This window comes from Canis lupus, chromosome 5 (genome assembly GCF_048164855.1).
Source record: "Canis lupus baileyi chromosome 5, mCanLup2.hap1, whole genome shotgun sequence".
Taxonomy (NCBI): Eukaryota; Metazoa; Chordata; class Mammalia; order Carnivora; family Canidae; genus Canis; species Canis lupus.
In genome coordinates this window covers 62,345,372-62,367,612 of record NC_132842.1, presented here as the reverse complement: position 1 = coordinate 62,367,612, position 22,241 = coordinate 62,345,372, and the positions used below count along the sequence as shown (strand labels likewise).

Sequence of the window (22,241 nt, the reverse complement as noted above, 5' to 3'; positions counted from 1 at the left end):
GTGGCTCTGTAGTTAGACAGGGGTGATCGGAGAGAAGGTAGTGTCTGCGGGCTCGCACGCACAACTAAAATAGGAAATGCAGCTGTGAGAGAACAAGAATGAGGGTCACTCGACAGTCTCATCACGAAAAGATGATTCGCACATCATTGTTCCTCTTCCTGTGGAGGTTCGGTGCCCCTTCTGTCCCGAGCACGAACACTGTTTGAAGACAGGCCCTCCTTGTCAGTAGAAAGCTCGATGTCTAGTCTGCGGGGTTGGGGCTGTTAGGGGCTGAATTTTGTCTCCTCAAGTTCATATGTTGAAACCCTAACTCCTTGTACCTCAAAACATCACTGCCTTCGGAGGTAGGATCTTTAAAGGGGAAATTAAATTAAAATGAGGTCTTTAGATTGGACCCAAGTCCCATCTGACTGGCATCCCTCTCAAGAGGAAGTTTAGAGACCAGACATGAGTGCACACGTAGAAGACGAGCGCGTGAGGACACAGCAAGAAGGCAGCCATCTGTGCACCAAGGAGAGAGGGCTCAGGAGAAACCAGGCTCGCCCACACCTGGATCTTGGGCTTGTCAAACTGTTGCAGAGAAAGTCAACATCTGGAGAGCAAGGAATGAGAGAGCAGACGGGGAAGGTGCTTGAGCAAGTATCCAGGAATGGGGATGGATTTTTGCTGACTGTCCCCCACAGACCTCTGAGCGGCCCATGCTCCTCATTGTCACTTGGGAGACGCCAGCTGAGGGAGCACCAGGCTGGGAACCAGGAAAGAAGCCTGTGGACGGCACAGTTTGTTTCCTGAGTGACAGCAATGGGTCCATTTGATCCCACACTATTTACTGCTTCATTTTTTCAGATGGGAAGTGAATTTTTGAACCTACCGGTAGCGCTACCCAATAGATGTATTCAGTTCTTTCCGACCTTCGTGTTTAGCTACTTCAGGCTCAGAAGAAATATTGGCGCTGGTTTCTGGAGATGAAATGATAGAGGGGACATGTAGACTCTCAGGTATTCATTTCCAAACCATTTTTATTTTAAAAATCAAGAAATTGCCACCTGGCCAGATGACCAGCAGAGAGCCTAGAGATGGAATGGGTGTTTGGTGGAGGCTAGGAAGAAATACTCTACATAGCGCTGGGAAATGACCATTTTTTTTTTAAAACAAACCTCCCTTGGATGTCTGCATCATATAAATCTAATAAGACAGAGTAAAAAATATTGGATTTATTTTTACAAGTTAGCTATGACCTCCCGACCTTCTGAATGGATTCACTTCGCCCGGTTCCTCTTAAGGGCCTTAGGGTGATGACTAACTCATAAAAATAAATCCAATATTTTCCCCTTAGCCATGTCATAGCCAATGTAGGAATTCAGATGATGGGGCAAGGGAGGTGGGTTTTCATTTTGTTTGACCTCCCATTATGAGAGGAGCTGAACCCTCAGCCCTGATGGGGCCTTCGGCTTGCCAGCACTCCCTGCAACCTGTGTACAAAGGAAGAAAAACAAGGTACCACTTTGGGGCCAAGCCCAGGGCAGGGCCTTGTAGGGATGCGGTGACCAGACAAGGGAGATGGCGCACGTGGGAAGAGACACATGCTTTTTGGCCTGAGGGACAGGGCGAGCCCTTCCCTTCTTTGCAAGGGCTGGGCAGGTGGCTCACTGTTCTTCCGTGAGAACAAAAAATCCCACCCTTAAAGGAAGGTATTCACAGGAGAAGGAATTTGGCCTCAGTGGAATAGTGTAGGTTGGTCTTCCTCAGGCCAGAAATGTCACCCGGATTGGAGCCCCGACATTTGTCATTACCAGGGACCTTGTTCGTCAAACACGTACGTCCTGATGACCTACTGTGTGCCAGACCCATGATGAGACTGAGCATGTGGGGTGAACAAGAGATGCTGTTCCTGACCCTGTGGGGCCTGTGGGCTAGTAGAAGACTCAGACGACAGCCAAACAAACCTAGAAATCCATGTGTAATCATAAACGCAGAGGTGTCCAGGAGAGGGGACCCCAGAGGCCTATGAAAACCAATAATGGCAGGACCCTGTCTTCTGGTGGCAGGGAGGGACAGTCCCACAGCAGTCCCCTGAGGAAGCCGTGGTTGAGCTGAGAGATGGGAAGTTCACGGGTGATGGGAGGCGTGGAGGGAGAGGGGCCAGTGCTCATGAGGCAGGTGGCATTCCCTGCCAGCGGGTCTGAGGCCGGCAGGACACCTGGGATTCCTGCCTGGGGAAGAGCAGGGCAGGAGGAGGAGGGGAAGGCAGGGCAAGGCAGTGCTGGGTGGAGGGGCGGGCTGTGGTGCAGTATCAAGGGAGGCCTCCTCCCGCCTGCCCCCGACTCCACCCCAGAGCCGTGAGGCTGGGATGACCCCTCAGACTAGCTCTGCGTTGGGATGATGGTACTGGGCCCTTCCACCCCCTCGGATACCAGCCACTCTGGCGAGGCCGTGGAGCGTAGGGTGTCCTCAACAGATGCCGCTCATGAAGAGGCTGACAGCTCGGGCCAGCCGCCAGCCGCCCTGCCAGCGCCTGCGGAGAACCACATCACAGGAGCCTCGAGCGCACCGACGTCTCTAGCCGCCTCCCTCCCTGGGCGAGCCAACGCTTTCCCGTGGCTTTATTTTTATTTTTTTTTTAATTTTTTTATTTATTTATGATAGTCATACAGAGAGAGAGAGAGGCAGAGAGAGAAGCAGGCTCCATGCACAGGGAGCCCAATGTGGGATTCGATCCCGGGTCTCCAGGATCGCGCCCTGGGCCAAAGGCAGGCGCCAAACCGCTGCGCCACCCAGGGATCCCCTCCCGTGGCTTTAAATACGGTCTCCTCATGGGGATGCCTGGAGCCTCAGCGGGTGAGCGGCTGCCTTCGGCTCAGGGTGTGGCCCCGAGGTCCCGGGATCGAGTCCCGCATCGGGCTCCTGCTTCTCCCTCTGCCTGTGTCTCTGCCTCTCTCTGTGTCTCTCATGAATAAATAAATACAATCTTTAAAATAAATACATAAATACATAAATACCGTCTACTTGCTGGTGACTCACCAACTGCATCTCCTGCCCAGACCCTTCCCGCAGACTCCAGACCCGTCTACCCAGTAACCTTCTGGACGTCACCAGTAAGATGCCTCAGGAACCTTGGCCCCCTCTGAGGGAAACCAGCTTTGCTGTGAGCTGCCCTCTGGAGAGAACGACGTGGCCACCGCTCAGGAGGACCCGGGATCCTGGAGGTGGCTCCTCCCCTTGAACCTCGAGATGGGACCACAGCGCTGGCTGACACCCGACGGGGGCTCCTCCCTGTGAGTGATGCCAAACCAGAGGACCCGGCTAGGCCGAGCCAGGATTCCCGACCTGGGATGATAAACGTTTGCGGTGTCAAGTGCTAGGCTTGGGGATGCGAGGACTTCCTTGATCCTTGAAGTTATTTGAAGGAGAGGATCCCGTAGACTCAGGGCTAACGTCCAGTAACCCGGAGGGTGTGCCAAGGGCGAGGTGGCAGCTCTGAGACGACTTCCAGGGTGGGCAGAGCCAGATTCACTGGAAGCCCTCAGGCCTCTGACGCTTGGAATTATGCCCACATTCTCCTTGTGCCCGTTTATATATATTTTTGGCCACCACCACTCTGGACTCAGGGAGCCCTGGTGGTCTATCTGTTATCTTGTGAAGGGAAGGGGTTTTTTTTGTTTGTTTGTTTGTTTGTTTGTTTTTTCTGCTTTGGACCAGTCTTTTCTCAGAGAACTCAGCTTGGTGCTCTCTCCCGTGCGAGACCTGTCGCCTTCTCCGGGTGGGAGGGGGGGGACCGTCTCTCTAAGGGGGCTCAGGGAAGCCAGCCTCGGGGTGGGGGTGAGGTGCCGGGAGGTGAAGCTGGGTCTGGCGGCACTTTATGCCACCCTGAGGAACTGTCAGCTGCACAAGCTGAAGAGTGGGGGGCTGCTGCGATGGGGGGTTGTCTGCGAAGCATTCCTCACCCCGCTGTGGGGCCACCGCAAGAGCCTGGGCCCCTCCGTCAGCAGAGGCCCCACCTGCCGGGTCGGGAAGCAGGACACACCAGCTTGTACTTCGCAGGTACCCCTGGAGTTACCTCAGAACCACGGCTCCATTTACAATCTCCCCCTTTATAGTGTAGCAGAGACACATAGTTTTGGGGGGAATGTGGCAAAACTGCCAGGCCCTCGTATGTGGGTAGTGCTTGCCTGTATGTGCCTGCACACAGCCTCTTCCCGGCCTCGAGGGGAGCCCAGCCCCTCCAGTGGTCCTGGGGAGCCAGGGTACTTGGTATTCACCCAGCCACATGTTTTTGAATGTCTCGGTCTTTGATCCTGTCTGTCCTTAGACTTTCTTTTTCTAGGCCGAGGACACCTATTTGGAGGTCTTTCATCCCACAGAAGCCCGTTGGCCTCTGGCCTTCCCTGCAACTTCATCTGTTTGGCTGGATTTTTTTTTTTTTAAGGTCTATCCTCTTTCTAATTATAAAAATAAAACACATTTTTTGTTTTCATAAATCTTGAGATAATTCAGGAGTGTATAAACAACAAAAACAAATGTCTCGCTTAGGGTACACGATAATTGCACAGAACACCCATCTGGGGTGTAGACACATCAGGGTTTCCTACGAGGCATGGTTGCTGAGAGGGCAGCGTGGCATCACAGCCCTTGTGTCTGAGATACCTGTCCTCAAGTCTGGGCCACTCCACTTCTCCAGCTCTGTGACCTCAGCAAAGTTACCAACCCTCTGTGAGCTCCCCTTGGAAGGTTAGGTGAGGATTGAATACGCTCATGGAGGCAAGCCTTGGGAAACAGGGTTTGGAACAGGGTGGGCACTCTGAGAATGTGAACGTGTCCCCAGCTGAGCCCCTGCTCGACCCCCCACCCACGCACCCGGGTCCTCTTTGGTATGTCCACCCCAGTGAGAGCTACCACTCTCCCCCCGAAACCCAGGCATCATCCTGACACTTCTTTGTCTTCCGCTCCCCGTAGTCAGCCAGCAGCAAATCACACCGACTTCACTTTCTGCCCTGTGTGTTCTGCATTTGTCCCTTTAGCCCTCTCTCTATCCGGCTATATCCCACGGAGTTGTTGGTACACTGAGACGTGGCTGGTGGGAATGTCAAGTGATGCCAACCCAGTAGGAGCTGCTGGCAGCTCCTCAACATGTGACCCAGCAATTCCCCATTATCATACTTCGGAGGTATAGACTCCGAACTATCGGAAGCAGGTGTGCGATCAAAACCTCTACACGAATGCTCCTAGCAGCTCCATTCACAGGAGCCACGAGGTAAAAACAACTCACGTGTCCATCGGTGAGTGATGGGCAAGGAAAATGTGATCTCTCCGTACAACGAACGACGACCGGCTCATGCTACAGGCTGGCTGAGACTCGAAAATATTATGCCAGGTAATAAGGAGCCAGACGCAAAAGACCACATGCTGTATGACTCCATTCATGCAAAAGGTCTGGAATAGGGGAACCAAGGGGCAGGGGCCCCTGGAGTGAGTGTTTCATGGGTTACTGTTTGGGAAAATGACAAAGTTCTGAAACTAAAAGGTGGTGATGGTGGCACAATAACGCCACTGGGTCATATATAGACACTGGAACATGGTTAAAATGGTAATTTTTATGTTTCCTGTATTTTACCATAATAAAAAACTCCTGTGTCCTGCGATCAATACCTCCTCATTTTCCCTTCCGACCCCTTCCCCCCATTCCTGGCAACCACCATTCTATGAGTTTTACGATTTTAAGTTCCACATATAAGTGAGATCATGCAATATTTGTCTTTCTGCGTCAGGCTTATTTCCCTCAGCAGAATGTCCTCCGGGTTCACCTGTGTTGTTGCAAATGGCAGGGTTGTTCTTAATTTTTAAAGGCCAAATAATATTCCATTATAAACATATACCACATTTTCTTTGGGCCGAAGGGTACAGAGCTCCAGTAGTGCAAGACGAGTGGGTTCTAGGGGCCTCAAGTACAGCATGGTAACGATGGTCGACAACGCTATATTGTATACTTGCAATTTACGAAGAGGGTAGATTTTGATTTAAATCTCGGCACACACCCGCCCATGGTAACGCAGAAGCGACAGCTTGATTGTGATGCTCTTTTCACAGTATATACATCTATCAAAACATCAAGTTGCATATCTTAAATATATACAATTTTTATGTATCAAAGACGACTCAATAAAGTTGTTAAAGAAACGAGGATTTTTCTGAAATCCAAATTTAACTGGGCATCCTATATTTTATTGGGCAACCCTGCTCCCAGCACACCATGGCTCCTATGGCTGCTTTCAGGAGCTCTAGTATCTTCTTTCTGGAAGTCCCTCCACAGCAGGGCAGGCTCTCTCCTTTTCTGCTCTACCCCTGCCCTCATCTGCAGCCTGGATGGGAGGGCGTGTCTGCCCAGGCTCTTCCTCTTCTGTTCTTGCCCCTTGATCAGCAATGACCTTGATGCTCAGTCCCCTGGGCTTTGCCTGCAGGGAGAACCCCAACATTGCTGAGAACCTCTGGCAATATCTTTTGGACTGGTGAAGTGGCTCATCCAGGGGTGGGGGTGGCAGGATTTGAATTTCCAGAAGCCACAGGCCCTCCCTCAACATCCTCCTATCCACTGCTGAGGGTCAGAGCTGGTTTCCCCACTCCATCTTCATCTTTAATATAAGCAATATCCTCCCAGGCTCCAAGGACAGCAGTTTGCCTTCCTTCAAGAGTGCAAATTAAAGTGATGCCACCAAGGGCATTAATGGTCTTAGCAGAGTCAACACGGAGAGCATCGTGCATTCCCTGTGTAATATTAAGAGTGACTAAGCAGAGGCACTGCCCTTCCAGCCAGGCTGGGACTGAATACCAGAGGCTCCTCTGGGGGTGGAGAGAGGAAGGGAGAGGGGAGGAGCTCTGAGCTGCCAATCACCTGCTGTAGCATCGCTCACATCCCAGCCCTGGGGGGCCGTGGGACAGAAGGTAAAGGTCAGAAACTCTCAGCAAATATTTGGAAGGCTGTTCCCACGCCCAGTGGGTTTGGACACAAGGTAATCCTCTTCTGGAAGGGGCCCAGTAATCCCTGAGCAAATGCCTGGCCTAACTGGTAACTGCATGGCTGAGCCAGCCCATCCCCCCAGGGATAGTCAGGAAGGGAGAAGGTGAGGCCCACACCCCAGGCTGAGGCTGGTGTGGGAACACACCCACTGGCGAGTGCGTTAGCGTGAGACCCGTGGCATTGGGGTAGACAATATTGTGTTATCTATAACCACACTTACAGAGCATGTTCTGTACCCCAGGCTTCAGAGATGGAAGATGTGGTGCTTGTCAGGAACCCAGACTCTGGTGAGAGAGCAGCAGGTCTGTAGGCTCCCTGAAGACAGACAGCATCTCTGACTTGGCTCCCTGTTGCACCCCCAGGAGCTAATGGAGTAAGCAAATGAATGGCTGACTGAATGAATGACTTCCAATACAGTGGGGCTCCCTACACCGTCCCATGGGACTCAGGAGGACTTTCCAGAGAGGGACTTAAAGAGAGGTCCGAAACAGCTGGGCAGAGGAGGCATGGAAGGGTGGACCCAGGCAGAAGGAATAGCACCTGCAAAGACTTCAGGCTCGAGTCCCCGTCAGGATCCAGGGGTCTGGAAGGACCTTGCCCGCCATGGGGAGGAGCTTGAATTCCTTCCTGAAGCTCCGGAAGGATTTTAAGTAACAAAGCAACAAGATCTGATTTGGATTTTAGATCATTAATGTGGATGATGGGATTGCTCATTCTATTTATTAATGTATATTAAAAACAAACCGCTATTACATACCAGACATTACACTGAGTCTAGACCAATACTGTTCAGCAGAAACATAATGTGGGCCACATGAGTAGTTTTAAATTTTCTAGTAGCCACATTTTATTTATTTATTTTTAAAAATGTTATTTATTTATTTATTTGAGAGAGACCAAAAGACAGAGAGGGCACACGATTGGGGGCAGGAGCAGAGGGAGAGGGAGAAGCAGACTTCCCACTGAGCAGGGAACCAAAAGAGAGGCTCGATCCCAGGACCCTGGGATCATGACCTGAGCTGAAGACAAACACTTAACCAACCGAGCCACCCAGATGCCCCTAGTAGCCACCTTTTAAAAGGTAAACAGAGCAGGTGCTATACTTAATAAATCATTTAACCCAATATAACTGAAATATCCAGGAACATTTTACATTATTTTTTGGTTGTTCTACATCTTTGAAATCCAGTGTTTATTCTTGTGTCACACTTGCCCAGTAGGCACCGTGGCTATAGTACTGAACAGCTCATGGAGGTGTAGATGACGTGTAGGAAGCAATCATGGTCTTAGTCCTCACAGAGCTCAGTGCCTGGAGGAGATCCACAATTCAATAAGTGACAGTGGTGGTAAGGGAGGCGGGGAGGATCCTGACACCCAGGGAGCATGGCTGAGGGACACAAGTCAGGGTAAATTAGGTGGTGTCCTCAAGGATGAATGGGGGTCAGTTAACTGGTGGTGATGCTGGTGGGGCTGGACTTCAGCCATGTTCCTGGCTGGCTGGCTGGACACCTGCTCAATTGCCCTAAGTCCCAGGAGAGTGGCTTGTGGTGAGTCTGGCAGGGTGGGCAAGGCCAGCCTGCAGCCATGCTGGGCATTTGGGCTTCCTTCTGAGAGCAACGGGAAACCACCCAAGGGTCATAAGGAAGTGGAGCAGTGACCACAATCAGATCTTTACAAATAGTCCCTGGTGGATGATGTGTACACGTGGACTGGGAGGGCAGGGCCGAGGAGGACAGCCCATTGCCTAGCGCACCTGTTCTAGCAGGAGATGCTGGTGTTTTGAAGGGGGGGTGGTGATGGCACTGGAAATGGGAAGTGGTGGGTTAGAAGCCAGAACCAGCAGGACATAGTAATGGATTGGGGGCATGGATGTGCGCAGGTGCACCTGTGGGCGCACGGGGTGAGAGGTGCAGATAAGGGGTGACTCCCAGTTTTCTGATGCTGTTTCTGAGATGGGAAACCTAAAGGAGGGGAAGCTTTGGGCATCAGCGGGGGAGATGACAGGTTCAGTCTGGAGTATGTGGAGCTGGTGGCGCTTGCTAGACGAGGTCTGATTTTAAGTGACAGTAAGTAAGTCCAGGCTTGGGAGAGAGGGCTGGACTGGACAAACCCCTCTGGGAGATGGTCAGGCTCTGAATGCCTGGTTGGTAATTAAACACATAGAAATGGGTAAAATCATCTAGAGCAGTGGTTCACAACCAGGGGCGACTTTGCCCCCAAGGGCCATTTGGCAACGGCTGGAATACATTCTCCGTCGTCACAATCCGGGGGCCTGGGGACTACTGCCCACGTCTAGGGGGTCGAAGCCAAGGATGCTGCTTAACATCCTGCAATGCAGAGGACGGGCCCCCACAGCAAAGCCTACCCAGCCTGGAATGTCCTCAGCAGCGCTGAGGTGGAGAAAGAGACGAGGCAGAGGGAGAAGAGGAGACAGTCTTGGATGGAACCTGGAGGAAGTCTGACATTTCAGGAAGAGCGAGTAGATGAGGAAGGAGGGATCCGTGAGGTGGGAGCTTCTCAGCAGCTGAGAAGGGAGACAGGGCAACAGGCACAGCCGGCCCAGGTAGGAGGCTGTGAAGTCACCCCCCGGGAATAGTTACATTGTATCTTTCTAGTTGAGACCTTTTCCATTTTGATTCTTCTTCCCCAAGCCAGATCTACGGACACCCCAAATTTCAAGCACCCGGAATACAGAATTGCAGTGTGGCCAGTGGAGATCACAGGCTCCATCACTTGTTGGGTATGTCCCTTGGGCAAGAGGCTCAGTCTCCCCAAGCCTTGGTTTCTCACTCTGGAAAATGGGCGTGTGACCACGACTGAGAAGATAATAAATTGGCACCTAATAAGTGCTCAATTAGTGGCAGTTACTTTACTTCCTTTCCTTTATCATCTTGTGGCCAGCTTGCTTATAAGCTATTCTTAGGTTTTTATCTAGTCTACTCTGCCAAAATCCTACTGAAAGCAGGATAAGTTTTAGGGTGAGGTCTCTGTTTCCTTACCTTGCAGATAAAGTCCAGCTATGGGGCACCTGGGTGGCTCAGTGTTGAGCATCTGCCTTCGGCTCAGGTCTTGATCCCAGGGTCCTGGAATCGAGTCCCATATCAGGCTCCCTGCGAGAAGCCTGCTTCTCCCTCTGCCTCTGTCTCTGTCTCTGTGTCTCTCGTGAATAAATAAATAAAATATATATATTTTTTAAGTCCAGCTACTTGTATTCCAGGCTCTTGATGTGAAAAGCACCTTTTAGTGAAGCACACCTTCTCCTACCCCTTCCCTCCCTACCCCTGCTCTCCCCAGCTTTCTCTTCTCATTCTGGTCCTTTGTATTAAAGAGTATGCCATTGGTAGGACCAGGTCCTCTGGGACACGGTTTGGTTCATCTTTTTAATCACACCAGGAAGCAGAGGAAAAGGCACCAGATTGGAATCTCTTTGTGGGCCAAGACATACCAGACCTTCCAAACTCTCTCGCTGATATTACCCAGCAGAGGGGGTTAAACTCGGACCACCCTTCACTCAGCCTCTCAGGGTTCAGGGTGTGATGGGGACAATCACACTCCAGGCAATCGACTCCAGGGAAACATTTTCTTTCAAATGTTCAAATGTCTCCTGTTCATCTTTAAAAATCAATAAATTTAAATTCTAGTCCATAATTTATCACTGTTCATTTTAATATAATAATAAAATTTTATATTCTTTTCTAGATGAGTTACATGATTTCTCTCTACCCCATTAGTTTTCTCAAGGCACAGAGATATACCACCACGTAACCCCGGGAAGATTGGAGTGTCTCAGCTTGACATCAGGTACAGCTTGACCACCAGGAATACCCAACATGTTTTTCTTGGGTACCACATACCTCCTGGACATTTGATAGATTCCTAGGGATGCAGGGTATGATGATTAGAGGAAGGCAACAGTCATGGAGCACATCATTCTGGAATAAAGTGTTTTCTGGGGAACTGAGAAGGTTCCTGAATTCTCCATTGCTCCAAAGAGACTATGATTCTATTTTTTTTCCAGCCAGCAGAATTTTTCTAACTGGGGTTTTGGTGGTTAGCAAAAAAAAAAAAAAAAATGTTTCCAACGTACCCGGGGACGGGGGGACCTGTTGAAGGTGTCGGGTGTAATTTCTGTTGGGCAATGGTCGGGGCCTCACAGGTATTGAGATTGGAAGGGTTTCCTACGTTTTGCAAAGCCATCCATTATAGACACCCTCTATGTTAGCAGACATGGCCCCACAAACGGGCTGTCAGAGCCTCCCAAGAATGATGCCAGGAGAAACAGAATGTCAAAGACAATGCCCTATTCTTTGTCTCTAGAGGAAGAAGTCATCCCCAGGTGCTCAGGCATGGATGGAGTGGACTCTTCTCTGACACATCACACACACACTGCAGCTAAGTTTGTGGAGATTCCAAACAGGGATTACAGTTCCCTCTATGAAAAACACTGTCTGCTTATTTTTTTGGTCTTATGAACAAAATGGCTTCAAATTTACATAATTAAAATTCTGGTGTCTTTCAGATCATAACAATGGGTAATTAACATTGTTACTTGTCAGCTGGGAAATACCTCGGGAGGAGGATGTCAGAGCCCAGCCGTTTTATTTTGGGCCACATCTCATGGACAATCAGGGCTAATTGAATCACCCCCATCTCATGGAAAATGAATGAAAGAACATTGAACGTTGCTAGCCCGGCTCACAATCAACTCAGAAAGGCTGCTTGCTCAAACAACCCTGCGTCGGAGACAGCAGCCTGACAGTCTAATTTAGAAGCGTTGCTTAAAATCTTAATCAGCGCCTTGAAATTAACAGAGGCGAGTTCCGACACCATGTTTGTTGTTTATGGTTATCATCATTAATAAACGTTAAAATGTTTTTACAGGTGTGGAGAAAGGCACATCCCGGGGACACTGCTCTCCTACGTTTGTACTCTCTACCAAGAAAAAAAAAAAAAAAAAGAAGAAGAAAAAAACCATGTCATCGTCAAGAATGAAGACGTAACATAATCATCAGAGCTTGGCTTCCTTTTATTTTGTGGTTCCCTGAAAGCTATCTGCAGTCCTAAGCCCGGGTCCATCTTCCCTGCACAAGTGCTATCTTGATTGACACGTCTCCAAATAAGCTTGTGAATAGCTTTCCATATTAGCCTCAGAATAATTCAGATGTCAAATTACGGCTCGCAGACTCCCTGACTCCTCTCGAGCCCCAGAATGAATTTTTTTTTTAAATATTTGGGGGGAAAATATTAAAGGTTGTTTGGGTTGGGTCAAAGTTCGTATCATTTGCTAATAAAGAGCCACAGAGGGTGTTTGCACAGGGTGGGTGGCGTTGATTTTATTTTGTGCCCCAGCTGCAGGTCAGCCTGACCCCTGGCCAGTGGTTTGGAGTGTGCAAGCCTGCAGACTCTTTGCACCTTTGCAGTTTCCCGTGGGTTTGCTTTGGACAGAAAAGGGGACGAGGGAAGAAGGAAGGGGAGAAGAGCCAGGCATTCTCTCTGCGCAGGACTCCTGGCTGATGTCATCTCTAAATATGCAGCTTTAATTGCTCCTCTCGGCAGCAACAAGGGAAGAGATCTTAGTTACTTGTCTTCATCACCATTGAAACCGCGCAGCGGACCCAGCCCGGATTCCCGTCCAGCAACCACACAGAAGCATTTCTGGCAAACGAGAAGGCAAAGCAGTGCTTGCCGGGCTGATAATGACCACTTTTCATAATATTTGTTGGATGCTCTGTAACGTGCGGCTGAGAAAACTCTCATTATTACTGGCTGTTGGCGCAGCTGTAAATATTTAACCAAGAATGCTACCTGCTTTGTGGGAAGACTTGCTAATTACACCTGCTTCTCTCTATAATTACATATTGTTGTAAAATTCCACGATAATGACACAACTGTGTCTTCCTGGTGCAAGAGGTAAATTTATACCAAGTACGGCCCCGGAATTTCCATAAGCAATTAGCCTACACATTTATATCCCTGTGTTTTTCTGTGATTTTATTGAAATGAAAGATAATGAATTAAACCCAATTACAGCAGGAAGACAGCTAGCAAGTTGATGTTCCTTTCAAACCGCAGTTCCACTTCACAAGCGGAGTGAGGAGGAGAACTGGATTCCTGCTGAATACCTCTGAAGCATCTGGATAAATTAGAAATATCAGCCTGGTAGCATGGACCCTGATAAACAGCCTGTATCGGGGACTGGGGTTCCCCCGGATAAAATGCTCCTCAACAAGGTGCCCAATTCGAGGCTGAGCAATGTGAGGCACTGCCCTTGGCTCGTAGCTTGATTATTAGTGGAGCAACCCTATGAAAAAAAAAAGAAGTTTTTGCAGATGCCGTAATAAAGCCCAAGATAATAATCTGTAGTTTGCAGGGTTCGTTGAGGAGCGTGAGAGACGGTCCTGGGCATTCGGGAAATAGGAGACAGACAACATCCTTAGTACCCTAAGCTGTGGGCTCGCCTGTTCTCCTGGAAATCTCTCCGGGAGACTTAGAGACACGACGCCGGCCGGCCGGGCTGAGAGAAGGCTTCGGTCGCTGTCGTCAGGAGAAGGTTCCCAGTGCAGAGTCCCGCTGCCGAAAGGACAGGACAAAACCAGCGGCCTGGGGATCCACTTCCAAAATCTCCCGCCTCAACATCTTTATTGTCTTCTCTCCCTCTTCTCCTTCCCTCCCCGTCCCCCCTTCCCCCTCCGTATAAATGCAAACATCTCAAAATGTCAGAGGCAGAGAAGTGACCCATCCGTCCCCAGCACAGGGGACGACTCTGCTCTGATCTCGGCATCATTTCAGACACAGGCACAGTCCCCGGGGTTCGGGGCTCCTCGGCACAGTTTTAAAGCTGATGATGAATTTATTTCTTTATTTAGCGGTCATGACTATTCCTAGGAACACTTTCTGGTAAATAGGAAGGCGGTGGCGTAATTACAGGCGGCGGGAGCGGGAGCGTGACAGCCTGGGCCGCAGGAGCAGCCGCGGTCGTCCTGCCCCCGCCCGGCCCGCAACCCTTCTGTTCTGTCCTGTTCGATTTGCTCTGGGCGGCGGGGCTGGAGCGCGCGGGCCTAATGGTCGGCTGTCGATACAGTAAAAATGCTAACCCGTCTTTACATCTAATCCATTCTGAGAGGGCTCTTTGCAGAAATGGCCTCTTCCATTTCTTCATTTTCAGAAAAGCCAATCAAGGAAGATTGAACCACACGCGCTGTCGGTACAGTGTTGTTTTTTTTTTTTTTTTGTAAGTGTGCGTGTGTGTTTTAAAAAGGCGCGATGATTAATTTTGAGACACAGCATTTTGTGTTAAGTTGTCTTTGACTATTTTCTTCCCCGCCTTTTTTTTTTAAAGGGCTCTGAAAATCAATGCTCTGCTCCACTACCATCCATCTTTATATAGTAATAAATTAAGTGGGAGGTATTGATATTTTTGACTGAGCTTTTAGAATTTACATACTAATGACAATTATACCCTTGTGACTGTTGATTTCTGCTGCTGTTGACTGTTTGTGGCTCGGGCAAGAGGCGTTTGAGTTTCGCCTGTTTGCTCTGCTGTTCCTGGGTGTCCACAGCATCCCTCTATGTCTTGGGTGGAGACTGAGGTCCGTGGGAAACTGGGTCCCAAGGAGGGGAGGGCTCAGGAAAAGCTCTCCTGAGGAACTCCCCCAAGGGCAAGGCCGCATGACCTCAGGCTTGGCAATGAATGTGGGGAACTGAGGCAGGGTTATACCAAGATACCACACAACAGTGGGCAGCGGCCCTCACCAATGGGTCCTGGGCAGGGGTGTCCTGGAGGTCCTTCTGCTCTGCCAGACGTTAACCCTTTAGGTGCTGAATTAAGGGAAGTAGAGCGTTCTGCGAAAGCCAGGGTGACAAGCCACAGAGGGACTGGGGAGAAGGGCTATGTAGCAGGTGATACAGGGCATCCCAATGTTTAATACTGATGCAGACTGGGTGAATTTTAGCTCTGGATAGGAATCCCCCACCACCACCACTGCACACACATTTAGAAATCCTGAAGTCACAGAGGTATCGTGTGCCCTTTCCATTCCTTAAGAAAAAAAAAATAGGGGAGTCGGCTGGGTGGCTCAGTCGGTTGGGTGTCTGCCTTTGACTCTGGTCATGATCCCAGGGCTCTGGGATCGAGCCCTGTGTCTGACTCCCTGCTCGGTGGGGAGTCTGCTTCTCCCCTTCCCCTCTGCCTGCCACTCCTCCTGCTTATACTCTGCCTCTGTCAAATAAATAAATAAAATCTTTTTTTTTTTTTTTTTTTTTAAAGGAGAATTTGGAACCCTGCCATGGAGTGCCTGACTCACTTCGTGCTTGCAAACTGCTTCTGGTAAGTTCTGAGTTTGGGCAGAAATGTAGACAACTACGGCCCGCCCCACCCCCTTGCCCTGTCCCTCCTGCGAGGTGGGTGAAGGGCATCTTCTCAGCATTTGGCCAGAATGTGTCGGGAAGCAGAGAAAAAGGCCTAGCAGAGACGGAAGGACAGCAGCAAGGCCAGGGCCGCTGGAGGATTTCATGTGATGAGACCAAAGCCCTCGGGCCGGTCGGAGGGCTACCCACAGGTAGCCGACCAGGAAAAATACCAACAAACGGGCACGCAGGCCTCAACTTCACTGAAACAATTATGTCGGGCACCGGGACAGCCTGGAAGCTAACAACAGTTTATTCGCAGAGATTAATTTGTCAGTAATATTGATTGTCGGAGGCCTGTTTCTAAGATTCCACGAGGCGCAGACAGCAGCCACTCGTGCAGGATTTCTCCCTCTAGAGTTTCCAGGATGTTGAGGAGGCGACTCGGAGGCGCAGGACGCTTGTGCTGTCAAACTAGACTCGGCCAGGCCCACTGATCCCGGGGCAAGGGGTGTGGACTTTGTTTACATTTCGCAGAAGCAGCAATAAATTGTTTGTTTACACACCAGGATCTCTCTCTCTCTCTCTCTCTCTCTCTCTCCCCTCCCTTAATGGGGGTCAACCAGCAGGGCCAGGCGCCTAGCGTGGAGGGGAGCCAGTGGAGCTTTCCAGACGAAGCCCTGAAATCATTATGCGGGATTATCCAAATATGAGGGCTGCTGAAAGTCCACCTTCTCTGGTTTCCTGCTGCACAGAGATTGCTCGGTTACATCCAACTGTCCAGGAAGTGCCTTTGCGAGAGTGTCTGCAAAGAAAGGACAGAACAGAGGAGAGGTGTGGAGGAGAACTCACTTTCATCAGAGGATCGGCTTTCAGGCTGGTTTGGGAGCCCAGAGCATTATTGTATTACACGCGGCACTGAAATGCGCCTTGTTTCGCTTCCTTCTCCCCCCCCCCCCAACTCCTTTCTTTTCTTTGAGTGTTTTTGAAATAAAAGAGTGTTTTCTTCCAAATTGTGCTGGGAGGCAAATTCTTGAACGGTGTAATAGAAAATGTTAGACAATATTCCTTACCGGAGCTATTGACATTTTGGATAGTTGTGACACTTTGATTTTTCTCAAAACATATGGATCAAGCCTGGCTGCATTATTGGACAGGAAGTCCTGATGAAAGGCCTTCCTTTATCTTTCTTTGTATTCCCCCCCTCTGTTTGTTCATGGCTTTCTCTCTGAATATAATCGTGGTTTTCTTAAGCTGTCCGGGGAGTCCTTACCGCCTTACTAAATATTTCATGGTGCACAGCACACCATACCTGCCAACTGCTTTCTTATTTGTTGTCAAAAATAAAGGGTTCGTCCTTCGGAGTGGGGGAAGAAAAAGAGAGCCGGTTTATTCTGTTGTTTTTATTTTAAAGTTTCTCATCTGCCCCAAATGCAGGGAGACACTGGAAATCCAGGAGTGGTGCCTTTCATTTGCCGGGGACACGGCTGGCCACTTATTTATTTATTTGCGGCTTATTTATTTATTTGCGGCGCGCACTCTCTTCTATGATTCCCAGCACTTGTTTCTTTGCGGTTTCCCGTCCTATTTGTTCAAAAGGGAAAAGTTCAAAGCGGCTCTGTCAGCTGAGGGAGAAGCCTGCTGAATACTAACCCTCCAGCGCCCGCCTGCGCTGACCTTGAGAGGGGAGCCGTAAACGGTCCCATTGCAAACCCGCATGTGTGTTTTGTTAGACCAGGTCGGGCGGGGTCAGGGCTCACCTGAGGCCTGCGGAGCCGCCGACCTGCCCGAGCAGCGGGGTAATGCATTTTTAAAAGGGACATTCTCCACTCTGAATGGGCCTAATATGGTCTCTGTTTAAAAACCTGTCAGAATCCCAGGCACACACTCCATAAAATATAAATAAGTACTTACTGTTTGCAGATGTTGCTTGTTTTTCATAATGTTTGTATTTGAAGTCTCGAATCCTCACTTCCTGTCAGGTTCCCTCCTGCCTCTCCTCCGGTGTCTGAAGGAGCCCGGGAGAACTTCAGATGGCAAGTTCTCAATGAAGACACTGTCAAGTCTGTCAGCGTCCCTGGCACAATTAGCATTTTCCCTCTCTCTCCCTCTCTCTCCCTCTCTCTCTCTCTCTCTCTCCCTCCCCCTCTCTCTCTTTCTCTGTCTCTCAACACCAGGGTTGATTTCTCGCCAGTTTGACGTGGGCCATAGAGAGCCACCTCTCCTGCTGGCGCCTTTGCAAGGGGCTCCAGTCTCGGGGAGGTGTGATTTTTTTTTTTTTTTTAATTTTTATTATTTGTTTGTTTATTGAGGTGAGGCTCGGAAAAGCAAAGCTGGAAGTCAACAGGCCTGTAACAGGCACACTTAGATTAAGTGGAGAGAATTAGCAAAGAAAGAGACTGTGGGGAACCTGGGAGGGGGGCCTCATGTCTCTGGGGCGCCCATCCTCATCCCCGGAGCCCCGCGATCAATTCAGAGCAGGTGCCTGATGAACTTACCTGTGCGTTTGACTGCGCCCGCACCGAGCAGCCCCTGAACCGACCTGACGTCTACCAGGGTCTCGGGCCTTCCCCGCACGCTGGCCCGAGCTTGCCCCGGCTCCCAACCCGGTCCGCGCAGCCCCCCAGGGTGGAGGAAGGACCCCCTTCTCGGCCCCCTATCTCCTGGCTCCCTTCCTGCCTGCTGCCCCCGCGGGGCGATGGGTGACAGGTGGGACCAGGGCTCATCTCTCTGCATGACCAAGCCAGCAGATCCTTTATTCCAGAGCCCCGGTGGCTGGACACTGTGCCAAGAGGACTGTTGCTTTTTATTCCCAAGCCCTCCCCATGACTCAGCTGAACATTTTAACACCCCACGCCCTGGGGCCCCCACCGGCCAGCTTGGAGAGTGACATGGGAGCGCTCCCCGCACACCCGTGGGCTTGCAGAAATGGGCATTTAGGCGTGTGTGTATGTATGTAGGTAGGTATTTATTCATTTATATATATATATATATATTTTTTATTTATGATAGTCACAGAGAGAGAGAGGCAGAGACACAGGCAGAGGGAGAAGCAGGCTCCATGCACCGGGAGCCCAACGTGGGATTCGATCCCAAGTCTCCAGGATCACGCCCTGGGCCAAAGGCAGGCGCCAAACCGCTGTGCCACCCAGGGATCCCTATTTATTCATTTTTAACTGCGTATGCAGCCCTCTGGTTCAAAAGGCCAGCACAGCACTTGTTCTCCAACCCTGTGGTTTCTTTGCTTAGAAGGTAGTAGTTTGGAGGAGCCCCTCTGCAAGGTCCCTGCTGGGCCTTATTTCCCGGGTCCGGGTGCCCAAGCCAGTGGTCATCAGTACCCTGAAGAACCGAGAGCCTGCCCCCCAACCCCGCCAAATCACTGCTAAGGATCAAAGACTACCCTTCACCCACTTGAGCTGGAGATTGATGACAGTGCTGTTCACCTGCCATTTGCTCTCCTAATAATAGTATTTTTAAAAAAGAAAGAGAGAGAAAAAGGAAGGAAGGAAAGGAAAGGAAAAAAGAAAAGAAAAGGGAAACAAGAGACACCAAGCCTTGCCCGGTTTCTCCCGGCTTTCGGGAGGATCCGATTATAGACACGTGCCCAGGACGGCGGCCTCCGTGCTCGAATCAGGTCAGTGGGGCTTGCTTCCTCTCTAAAGCACAGAAACCATAAATCAAGATGAAAATCCTTCAGCCCAAAAGCCTTACCAATTGATACAATTTGAAAATGGGCAGCGGAGAGGCTGGGGAGAAGGCTGACATGATGACTTTTATAATAGCAGAACGTTTAAGGTTCTAGAAATAAAAGGAAGAGGATGAAATCAGGCACGTTGGTCTCTGCCTGCAGGCTCTCTGAGCTCACTGGAAGCTCCCGCAATTATTTCTGCTCTGGCTTTCCCCTCCTTTTTTTTTTCCAGCAGTCTGTTTGAAATGAAGCAGAACCGGGCATGGCAAGCTTATCAGTGTCATTAGCTGACAGGGCGCCCAGCACACCTGCTTTTACTTGCTGCCATTTCAGGCATTAATGCCACAGAGAATGTTGCTTGGGTCCTTATAATGTGTAAAGATTCATTTATTTCACCTTTTGAACCTGCCTGACCCCCTGGGCTTGTGCTGGGGAGGGGGGAGGAGGACTGGAGAGGGTTTTTTTCCTGGCACTTAGAAGAAGCTGACAATTAGGGGTCTGGCCCTGGGGCTGTTGTTGTGATAGAAGCTTAAGAGAGAGGTGGGAGCTTAGCCAGGGAGGCTCTGGGAGCCTGGGAGCCGGGCAGCACTAGGGCCACTAGGGCCACCCGACCAGGGACTGGGGTGGGGGTGCTGCTGAGCCAGTTCCCCTGGCTGCTGCCTCCCGGGCTCCGAGGTGGCCCAGGGCCAGGGCTGCTTTGATGCGGAGGCACCCTTACCTTCCGAGACCCCTCCCTGCCTCACAACACTCCTATTGCGGTGCACCCACCTCGCACGTTCGCTACGATTGCCCAGAAGATTTTTAAACATCGTTTTGCCTTTGGAATGCTTGGGCTCTGAGTACCTCCGTTTTGTTTATGATGGTTGAGATCTCTTGGCAATCACTGCACCTAGGAATCCCTGCACAGGGAGAAATATCTACCCTTCAAACTGTTTTCCAACATAATGGAATTTTTATGAATGCTAAACTTAGCCATTAATGAGGTTGATATAACATTAAGTTTTGCAGACACTTTAATGAAACCCCGATTAATTTTAATTTTATGATTTTCTTTTCACATTTTGGACTATGAATATATATTATATATACTTACATATATTTATATATTACATATACTTACATATTATATACTTACATATTTATATATTATAGGTCCTTATATACTTATATTTTATATATAAATAATATATATATCTCAAATATTTTAATAACCCCTGAAAAGGAAAGGCTGGCAGCTACAAACCCGATGCCCTAAGAGTCCAATGACAACACCCCCGCTACCCTGTTTTCTTCTTTTTTTTTTTTTCTTGCTTTCCCTTGGTATGGGTTTGACCTACACATTTTCCCTTTTAGAAGTTTTAGTGTAAGGTTGTAGTTTGCTAGGAATACAAAAGTAGTTCTTGTGAGTGAACATTACACTCTTAGGACTTTGATTCTGGATCCTTCTATTTTGTATCTCCCGACTAGTAGTATTACAGAGAGTCGACTCTATTCTTCAGCCTCTGCCTGGAAACCTGGGGCTTCCTTCATTTCTTGATTTTTCCTTCTTTTCCAGAGGTTGACTGTGTACTTTTGTTGCTCCTGCCTTATTAGTATAAGACGAGCTCTTTCCTAGGAAACCCCAGGCCCAGAGAAGATCACCCTCATTGCCCTGTTGAACCCAAGCTGAGTTTTCTAACCAATGGCATTGCTGCTCTAGACATTGGGGCTCTCTTGAAACTTGAAAGAGTGTGCCAGGAAAACATCTGTCCTCACCTATAAAATAGGCTTCTTTGCTATTCCCTAGTTCGTGATTTCGAGGCTTTAGCATCGTTTGTGAGTACATGGCTTTCCAGTGGTCCTGTTTTCTACTCTTGGTGACAAAGTATTCCTGGATTTGTGATGAGATCAATTTTATTTTTAAAAGCTGCAGATTCCGAGGGGAGCCATCCATCAGTTGACTTCTGTCTGAATCCCTTTCCTGGTGGAATTTTATCCTTGCAGAAACTGCACAGTTCAAAGTTCCTAAACTTGAATGCTAAAGATTCTTTGGGTTGAAAACATCTCAGTCCCTGGTACTGGAAAGTGAGTATAGCATCATATAATCTGGGCATGTATATGGCTGCATGGTGAATTAATACTTGTCAGACCTTGTTACTCTGAAATAGCCATGGCAAGGTAATGATCATCATTCATTTTATTTTATTACTTTTTTTATTTGATTTCATTTAGGCTTTGGCAAAGGTGAGGGGACTGACTTGTATTTCCTGTTTATGTTTGATATCCAAAGCCCCTTGGGGGAAGGCGATGCTAGGGGAAATTATGTAAATTAAGGAGGAAATTTGTGAAGATACCTTGACAAAGTCAGAAATGAGAATATTCAGCTTTAACCGTTGGGTCATCCTGATACATGGCTCTTGCACTCATGATTGGTGAAGGAGGTCTGAAGAGGGCATGGAGCAGGTGTGGCTTGCAGAGTGTGTGGCTTTCTTATTTGCAGGTGAAATGAAATGATGGTTGAGGTTTAGCGTCCAGAAGCAAAAAGCTAGGTTCTGTAATAGCTAATTTAGACTAGAAAGCCCACCGAGTGATGAAACTTTAGGTTTTCTCAGCTAACAAATCCTCCCTAGGCCTGATAAAGCACTTTAAATTATGAAGGGAGCCCTCATTGAGACATTGTGGTGGGAGGCATCCCCTGGGAAAGAGGCCATTCTAAGTGAAGGGAAACTCAACAGCAGGGCATTTGGTGCTGGGACAGAAGGCAGCATGGTGTACTGGGAGCAAAAGAAGTTCGAATCCCACTTCTGACACTTCCTAGGTATGTGGCTCATTTTAAAATAGCCTGCTTTATCTCTTTTTTTTTTTTTTTGTTCTTAATTAATTAATTTATTTTTTAATTTTTTATTGGTGTTCAATTTACTAACATACAGAATAACCCCCAGTGCCCGTCACCCATTCACTCCCACCCCCCGCCCTCCTCCCCTTCCACCACCCCTAGTTCGTTTCCCAGAGTTAGCAGTCTTTACGTTCTGTCTCCCTTTCTGATATTTCCCACACATTTCTTCTCCCTTCCCTTATATTCCCTTTCACTATTATTTATATTCCCCAAATGAATGAGAACATATAATGTTTGTCCTTCTCCGACTGACTTACTTCACTCAGCATAATACCCTCCAGTTCCATCCACGTTGAAGCAAATGGTGGGTATTTGTCATT

The 22,241-nt window shown here is 49.1% G+C and overlaps 1 protein-coding gene and 2 long non-coding RNA genes across 8 annotated transcripts in view; 1 reads left to right on the top strand and 2 right to left on the bottom strand.

Annotated features, from left to right (window-relative positions):
- Positions 1-16,371, top strand: part of FTO (FTO alpha-ketoglutarate dependent dioxygenase) — a 428,434-nt gene extending 412,063 nt beyond the window's left edge. The window contains exons 9-10 of one of the 2 annotated variants that reach the window (XM_072827050.1): positions 15,279-15,338; positions 15,988-16,371. In XM_072827050.1, coding sequence (XP_072683151.1) covers positions 15,279-15,338; positions 15,988-16,042 — 115 coding nt within the window. In that variant the 3' untranslated portion in view covers positions 16,043-16,371. Of the gene's footprint in view, positions 1-15,278; positions 15,339-15,984 lie in introns of both variants that reach the window. The other variant, XM_072827049.1, reaches the window with a different exon arrangement.
- LOC140633898 (uncharacterized) lies at positions 5,607-11,363 on the bottom strand. 4 transcript variants are annotated; one of them, XR_012031491.1, is made up of 4 exons: positions 10,867-11,363; positions 10,012-10,169; positions 7,233-7,377; positions 5,607-6,093 (listed from the first exon to the last, which is right to left on the bottom strand). It is a non-coding gene; the product is annotated as an uncharacterized lncRNA (long non-coding RNA). The 4 variants fall into 4 exon arrangements; XR_012031490.1 differs by having other exon boundaries at positions 10,012-10,095; positions 10,867-11,305; XR_012031492.1 differs by lacking the exon at positions 5,607-6,093 and adding an exon at positions 6,213-6,449 and having other exon boundaries at positions 10,012-10,095; positions 10,867-11,356.
- Positions 15,654-18,163, bottom strand: LOC140633897 (uncharacterized). Of its 2 annotated transcripts, XR_012031489.1 has the most exons (3): positions 17,857-18,163; positions 17,273-17,423; positions 15,654-16,163 (listed from the first exon to the last, which is right to left on the bottom strand). It is a non-coding gene; the product is annotated as an uncharacterized lncRNA (long non-coding RNA). The 2 variants fall into 2 exon arrangements; XR_012031488.1 differs by lacking the exon at positions 17,857-18,163 and having other exon boundaries at positions 17,273-17,534.
- Between the last annotated feature and the right edge of the window lie 4,078 nt (positions 18,164-22,241).